This window comes from Takifugu flavidus, chromosome 14 (genome assembly GCF_003711565.1).
Source record: "Takifugu flavidus isolate HTHZ2018 chromosome 14, ASM371156v2, whole genome shotgun sequence".
Lineage (NCBI taxonomy): Eukaryota > Metazoa > Chordata > Actinopteri > Tetraodontiformes > Tetraodontidae > Takifugu > Takifugu flavidus.
Window position 1 is genome coordinate 12,172,991 of NC_079533.1, and position 7,835 is coordinate 12,180,825.

The 7,835-nt window shown below is 45.6% G+C and overlaps 1 protein-coding gene and 1 long non-coding RNA gene across 2 annotated transcripts in view; one reads left to right on the forward strand and one right to left on the reverse strand.

The window, feature by feature from the left end:
• Nucleotides 1-2,799: 2,799 nt before the first annotated feature.
• On the forward strand, nucleotides 2,800-5,776 carry irf1b (interferon regulatory factor 1b). The gene is made up of 10 exons (XM_057053384.1): nucleotides 2,800-3,075; nucleotides 3,590-3,682; nucleotides 3,776-3,875; nucleotides 3,950-4,117; nucleotides 4,225-4,262; nucleotides 4,371-4,503; nucleotides 4,595-4,711; nucleotides 4,823-4,848; nucleotides 5,001-5,124; nucleotides 5,237-5,776. The coding sequence occupies exons 1-10, from the start codon at nucleotides 3,046-3,048 to the stop codon at nucleotides 5,335-5,337; spliced, it is 930 nt and encodes a 309-aa protein (XP_056909364.1). The 5' UTR covers nucleotides 2,800-3,045; the 3' UTR covers nucleotides 5,338-5,776.
• Nucleotides 5,774-7,835, reverse strand: part of LOC130537030 (uncharacterized) — a 7,920-nt gene continuing 5,858 nt past the window's right edge. Inside the window, exon 2 of the long non-coding RNA XR_008953534.1 lies at nucleotides 5,774-6,185. This is a non-coding gene — a long non-coding RNA (uncharacterized LOC130537030). The remainder of the gene's footprint in view (nucleotides 6,186-7,835) is intronic.

Sequence of the window (7,835 nt, forward strand, 5' to 3'; positions counted from 1 at the left end):
TGATTTAAATGTTGTTTTTTCGGATAACGTGAAACATTATTCACATTTTTGAACAGGCATATTTACTGTCGCCTCAGACAAGGGCCTCTGTGCCACAGGTGGGTATCAAACTAACGCTTCTAATCCATAAAAAGCATAAATATTACTTTAAAGATTCAACTTCATATCAGTACACAGCTGTGCCCAGATTGGCTCATTGCTAGTTTGCTCTTCGAGCTCCATTTAGAGAAATCCGGGCTCATAATGCGGCAATGCAAACATTTACACAATCATAAATAAACACAAACAAATGTGCACAGAAGTTATACAAAGCTTTAAAGCAGCATGCAAATCTGCTTAAACATTTCCTCCAGCTCTGTATCTACAACCTCCCATGTGTCATCTGCACGACTTAAAATGGGTCCCAGTTGACTGTATGATGAGACTGTAGTCGAGGTCCCTCTGATCCGTCTCTGCAGCAGTGCCTCCCATTGTCGTCCTGATCCTATTGCAGAGACACACACTATCATGAAGAGGCCTACAGGTGTGTAAATGACGTGGACTGTTGTGACATCTTCCTCCCACGGCCAACAGGGCGGAGAGATACCAGACAGAAACTCTCTGGATGCCGGTTACACATTTACAGGTGCGAGATAAGTCTGAGCTGGCAGGAGGTCTGACAGCACTTTGACCCACAGCTGATGAACATGTTTTATGGCTTTATTTATTCAGCAGGGCAGGAAACATATCAGCTCCAAGGGGTGCACTTGCACCAATTAAATGCTATAACCCTGGCGGTATCGAAATACAGCGGCGATTCATTACAATCTCATGTTTTGGTCCAACATCTCGTTCTGGCAGCCAAAAAGGGATGTTCAGGTTAAATTTTATAGGTGCAGGCAGGGGAAAAAATAGGTTTCAAATAATTAACGACACAAAGCCACAACTTCCTTCAGCCGGCCTTCATTCAGATAAACTGCCGCCATAAACTGCCCCCCTGCACTGCTGTCAAAATGGATGATAAATCTGCTCCTGAAGAGCTTTTTGCTGTAAACTGCATGTAACTGCTGTAGTATTGCATGTAAACATCAAAAGGCATTTCCATAGAATCCAGATCAGTTACTGCTCATCCACTGACCTACTGGTGCAGGCTCACTGGTGACGACTTTAGTGGCAGTCAGGGCAGATGGCCCAGGGTGAGGCTGATAATCAAGCTGCTTTCCTCACCCTAAAGCCTCAAGTTGCAGCCTTATCCTTGCAGGTGGCTTAAATAATCAGTATTATCATTGCTGTGCATGTAGCTGGATAAATTAGATGATATTTTCCCCCTGTGGCTGAGCGAGAAACACTGGATTAGTTTGTAAATCATATAATGGCTTTAAAACAACAAAGACTTGCTGGCTTTTAAGCTCCATCAAATGGAGGGTCCACAGATCCCTATAAGGGAAAGGTACACTTTTCTGTAAAGCGGTTCCAAGTTTTGGATGGAACTTGATCTTTGGTGGTTAAATAGACCCATGTTCTTTAAACATGATAGCTAAAGCTTAACAATGGACTCTCAATCATTTATCAATTCAGTCATTATTTGGGTTTGTAGAAGATAAATGGACCAGTTACGCTCTGACATGTCATATCGTGACCAATTACGCAGCAGTGGAATAATTATTTTTGTCCCTCTTCGCTCATCTCAACATGTCCACTAAACAGTACAAACATGGGAACTCAGGGAAGATTTTCCCCTTGAAATCCAGACTCATGCTTTACGGGAATTCCCACACCGAGACTGCTGGTGAAAACTCCCTGCAACTCCCTCCCCGTGAGAGGCGCGCCGACACCTTGCGCGCAGCGGCATGAACGCGCAATGGCGTTTGGCGGGAAATACCTAAAAAGACACCTCCTGCGGATATTCCCCAAATCTCGCCGCGTTCCCGCCGCAGCCAACTGTCACGGTGTTAAATGATGGGCTTCATGTAGACCTGCAGATGCGACCATTTAAACCCCCGAAGAGGCGAATTAAACTGTGTGTAAAATAAGTCCCGTTGGGCGTCAAGGCGCATGCCGTGCCCACGCATTTGCCTCCCCGTTGGAACAACAACGTGCACAAGCCTTCCTTCGCTCACAATCCTTCTCTGGTGGCGCAGCGCCCCTAGCGGTGACTTGCAACACCGTTTCTTTGAAATGGCCCAGTTCTCCGCTGAGCGGCTGTTCATGCCAACTGCGTGACCTCATGCACATATTAACCTGAGGTCAGGAGCGTGCGTGAGCATGGTTTTGTGTTGAATACATTTTCTCAATTTGGGTTCTAATAAAGGTTAATTGTATTGAGGTGCGCAAGAATGTTATTAAATCATAATAATGTTAATAAACTATGCTATTAAACCGCAATCTACACTCCTAAATTATTTAAAATAAATAAAATCATAATAAAATCACCCAACCTACTGCAGATTATGTTTGCTACTCTAACGCTTATGCAACTCTCAGTTGTATTAAAATGCTTTGCTAATGCAAAGTAGGCCGATCAGTAGTCGCCTGCAATGACATAAAAGGTGTAATAAAAACAAGCGTCTGATTCCTGTTCTGCAGGTTTGAGGGTCGAGACAGTTTACGTGCTGGTGATCGGCCGGCGCTGTTGTTCACTTCCCTCTTACAGTCAGCAGCATGACTTCTCGGAAACCCTTCAGCTGCTGTATGGCGCCTGGTGCGACGTGCGCATGCGCCAACACTGTAAAAGAGTCACGGTTAAAAATTTCTGTTTCCTCTGATAGGGATTTCTGTTTCCTCTGATAGGGATATTTATTTCAGGGAATGCTGTGACATGCAGGACGTCTCACTGGTCAGAATGGTTAGAAAAGACATCCAATGCATTAAATATATCCAAAACATATCGTGATGGATAAATCGCCTCTTTGAGCGGATATTTTTTACAGCGTGGCGTTCAGGGGAAAACCCACGGTCGTTCTATAAAAGCCAGAACTGCCGAGCTGCTGTTTAGTTCGCGAACTTCTTGTCACCTCAGCGTCTCAAGAACTGGACTATTCTCTAAACTCGGATTATATTCCTTTGATGAACGGATCACACAAGGAAAGCCAGCAAGTGAGTCGATATTAATTCATCAGTTCTATTTGCATGCGACGTCTCATATTTAAGATGTGCAAATAAATAGTAAATTCAGGAATAGCGTTATCTAATAAGTAAATCTCGGACGTCCGACCGATTTATATGCGATACTTTTGAATGTTCTGGACCATAATATGGTGAACAAACCTTTATTATAATGCGATTATTTCCATCTCCAAAACATAACTATCTTGCATTGCAGCTAAAATTAACGTTTGGTTTATCCGTGCACATTTAGCTCCACATGTTTTCTTAAAGTGTGAATGTCCGAGGTTGCGAATTTTTAAGGAAAAAGTCGAAAAAATAAAACCGAGTTTTGTATTATTGGAGTAATTTTTAAATTGGCGTGCACCTAAACGCCCCACAGTCGCCCGCGCGCCCCCACCGTGAACTCGGCTCCCTCATCCGCCCCCACGCACAGCGGTGCGGTACAGATGTTTTTCCTGTGCTGCTGCTCGTCGTCTAAAAGTCGCCTTTTCTGAACTCTCAGGCAAACATGCCCATATCGAGGTTGAGGATGAGGCCGTGGCTGGAGAGGATGATCAACTCGGACACCATCGAGGGTCTGAAATGGGTCGACCAGGTGAGGGCCCCGCGCGCTTCTGCTCCGTCTATAAGACGCGCACTGGAGTCCTCTGAAAAGTTGTACTCAATATTTCCATTCGTGTTTTTGCAGGCGAAAACAATGTTCTCCATCCCATGGAAGCATGCAGCCAGGCACGGATGGGAGATCGAAAAAGATGCCAACCTGTTTAAGATGTGGGCCATCCACACAGGTGAGCACCTCATCACCCGACCTGCGAAGAAAAAGCAGACAGGAGACCTTTATTAAGGAAAACTATATCTGCAGGGAAATACGTGGAGGGCCAAGCTAATGACCCCAAGACGTGGAAAGCCAACTTCCGCTGTGCTATGAACTCGCTGCCCGACATCACAGAGGTGAAAACCATGAGCGTTAACAAAGGCCACCAAGCCGTGCGCGTTTTCAAGATGCTGCCTGCGGTCTCAAAATGTAAAGGTGAGACAGGAAGTGAGCAGACTTTACATCACCGCCGTGCAGTGTGGCGTGCATACAATGAGCCGTTTGTGATTTTTACTGAGTCCTCTCATTTTTTGTCTGCACAGATAAGCGACGCAAGGTCAAGGAGGTGCGCAAGAGGAAGGTAGCTAGACTCACTGGCTTAATTTAGACACCCTAGTTCCCACCTGCTTTAACTACAAGCTGTCATTGCCCTCCAGTTTTTCTAAATGTGATTGAATGTCTTCCCCAGAGAGTTGTCCTCAAGACTGAGGAAGACACGGAGGACAGCAGCGACGCTCAGTCCTCCACAGATGAGTTGACAACACAGGACCTGTCACCCCAGGACAACGTAGTCGACAGCACAGTGAAAACAGAGCAGCCAGGTAAACAACCAAAACACGCCGCCAGATCAACTTCCTGTTTGTCTCCGCTCGTCTCTGCCACTAAAACAACCGCTTGTCTTTGTCTCTGCAGAGCTCAGATTCGACCCCCAGGAGGAAGTCCCTGACTTTTCCTTGTCCGTTGAAGTCACCGACTTCAATCTGACCAACTTCTGCCAAAGATTTGAAGTTTCGCCAGAGCACAGTCCAGGTGAGAGGACGACCTAGATTAAAAGTATCTGGTGTATGACCAAGATGGATCCTATGGAGATGCTCACGCCCTTCTGTCGTCTCTCTCTCTCTCCTTGCTGTGATCCTCCAGACCATGAGACCGCCGACATCATTGAGGTGAGCATCGTCTCTGGCTCCTTCTCGTACTAGCGTGCACATTTCATTGACAGGAATCCCCATGTCTGCCTGCTTTTTGTGTACCATGATACTCAAATCTCACAGTTTGATTGCTAAAGACTGCACACTCAGCCCGGTTCTGCTCTTTTTAGCTATGTAAGGAGTTGGAGCGAGACTCGTGGCTGACAAACAGTTCATACGGCAGCAGCAGCAGCGGGTTCCTGACCAATGAAGCGTGCACGAGCCCAGGGAGCCAGTGGAGTGAGTCTTCTTCAGGTAAATGCTAGCTAATTGAGTCCCGCGAACCACCAGCGTTTAGCTTAGATAACGCAGCTGCGATGCGTCTTTAGCCGTCACCCTGACTTTGCATTCCCTCTTCGTCCCGCAGGCGAAGACCTAGAGGAGGTGCCGCAGTACACCGTTTTGGGGGCAGAGTTCTCCAGCGACTTGTGGACCTGTTTCAGCTCACAGTTGCACCACATGCTCTGAAAGCTACTGGACAGTCTGAGACACTGCACTGACTGGACATTACAGCTGTCTTCCTGACATGTTGCCATCCCATTCCTTTGTCAGGAAGCCTCTGCACCTTATTTAAGGAGTCTTCTTTAGCTCACCTCCACCCACCAAGCAATCTCCATATGTCTTAAAGCATGTCTTTTAATGCAGTTTGTTTGCTGTTTCCTCTGTTTCCTTTGCACTGGATAAACAGCAACAGAGCCCACCACCATGTATACAGTCGTGAGCTCGTGCTCAGTTAACTCAATCAGACGTTTTCAATTTTCACTCTCCGCTGTCGTCAAAAGTCAAACTTAAGGGGATGAAGACTTCTCAGAACTGTTTCACCTTTCTACTAAGTTGTTGTAAATATTGTATTTTTTGTAGATAGCTGTGTTTGTTTTTGTAAAATAAAGAAAAACTGTCAATCTTGCGCTTTTTGTGGATTCACTTTTATTGGTGTAGCATCAACAACTTTACATGAAGGGATATTTTCCCACAGGTCGACTGCTGAGCTGCGGTTCTGCAGTCATTTACAAGTCCCTTTATTTCTTTTGACACAAACTGCCTTTTATGGAGAATAAAATAAAATTCTGGAGTTAACTCTGACGCCCTTCGACACGGCCCGGCTGACCTCGCCGCCAGGCCGGATTTGTGCTTGCAGACGCCACACGTTGACTGAAGAACCCCTGGAGGCGCACGAATGGTGAAACTCCTGGTTTTAAATCGAAGCCAATTCGTCATTCGTTGCTGAGCGTGTCAAACTCTCAGGCCCATCACCCCCACCCTCCTTCCTCCACGCCCTGATCTGCCCGCAGACGTCGAGAAGCGGGCTGGTCCTCCTAAAAGGGAAAAGAAAGGCAACATTGGTGAACGGGCCCATTCCTGCACTCATGATAAAGCTTTTTACATCGGTCAGAACTCGAAGAGTTAAAGATCCGCTCGTTTGTGGTCGTGTATGTTTTTTAAAAAAAAGTTAAAAAGCTAAAAAAAGCCGATAAGAGACAGCGACGAGCTGTCAGCACAATAAACTGATTGTGATGCATTTACAGTGGTTTTATGGACGCCAGTAATGTCAATAAACCTGTTAGAAACACCGATGACCCGTTTCAGGTCCGCTGCGTGTCCCGGGACCCGGGACCCTCCAGCTGCTGTCGTCAGTGTTTATTCCCAGTCATCATCCACCATTCAACATGTTTAAGCGTCAGAGCGATTTGTTCCAAACTCTTTGGAACGTTTCAATGTATCTTTGTTTTTGATGCAAAACTCAGGATTTCCTGTGTGGCAGGACACAAGATATTAGAACTTTGGTTCCCCTACACCGTGTAGACGGTTGGTAACCACACACGGGCCTGCTCTGACTGCATGTGCATCTATCACTCCCGTGCACGAGGCCTCTGTATTGATCCAAGGCTGTGGTTCTCCAGCTTATCTGCCTGGCTCAATCAAAGGTCTGTTTGACCCTTGTCACCTACCTATCCACTCTTAAACCGGACCCCTTCTCCCCTGCCTGGACCCACCAGCTTCACCTGTGTAATAAACCAGTAATAAACCTAAAACCCAGTGAAGACCTGAATATAGTTCGACATGATCCTGTTTCCCAAAACCTCAGAATAATTCTTCTTTCTGTTACGATACACAAGTGCCTTACATAGCTGCCTTTCACCGGCCCGAGTACAGTTAAAGAAAAACAAAAAACTTTATGTACATGTCGTCTTTATCAAAGATTAAAGGAAGAATGCAAAGAAGTAAAATGTATTGACAGTTGTTGTGACATCGTTGCTCCATCACTCACATGTGCTTCAAAAAGAGAAAAGATGTGTGTGTGTGTGTGTTTATGTGGGTGCGTGTGTGTGTGTGTGTGTGTGTGTAAGTGTGGGTAGGTGGACCTAACCCTAACCCATTTTGAAGAAAATTTTGTTTGGTGCTTTCCATCATGGGGAGTTACAAGATTTCTGTCACAAGTTGACTGTAGTCAGCTCAGGAAAGTAACTTACACAGCTTCCCCCCCCCGCCCTCACACACACACACACACACATTTTACTCTTGCGACAGTGACATGACACTCAGAGCTCATTACATTAGATCTGGCTTTTCTGCTTATTAACAGAAAATTAGTGGCCAATGAAATAAAAATAAAACATATAAATAAAAAAAAGACCCTTCCACAACACAAGCCGAGCCCATAAACTGAAACAAGTGCTATGAGTGGCATCTTCACGCTGTCTGCGCAGATCCCAGTCACACTTTTTAAATGTGAAATCCACAACAAAGCTGTGTTGACGCTCTGTCAAATAGAAAACTCTCCATTTAAATGCAATCACAGCTTCTCTTTTATGTCGCACAATCTTCGCTCGTTTTGAGGCACAAAAATTGGAGGGGCAAACTTTCAGGACCTTGCTGTGATAACAAGTGTAAAAGGTGAACCACATCTGAATTTCTAACTCCTTTTGTACCACAGTTATTTACAGGACTTAAACTTCAACCAGCCA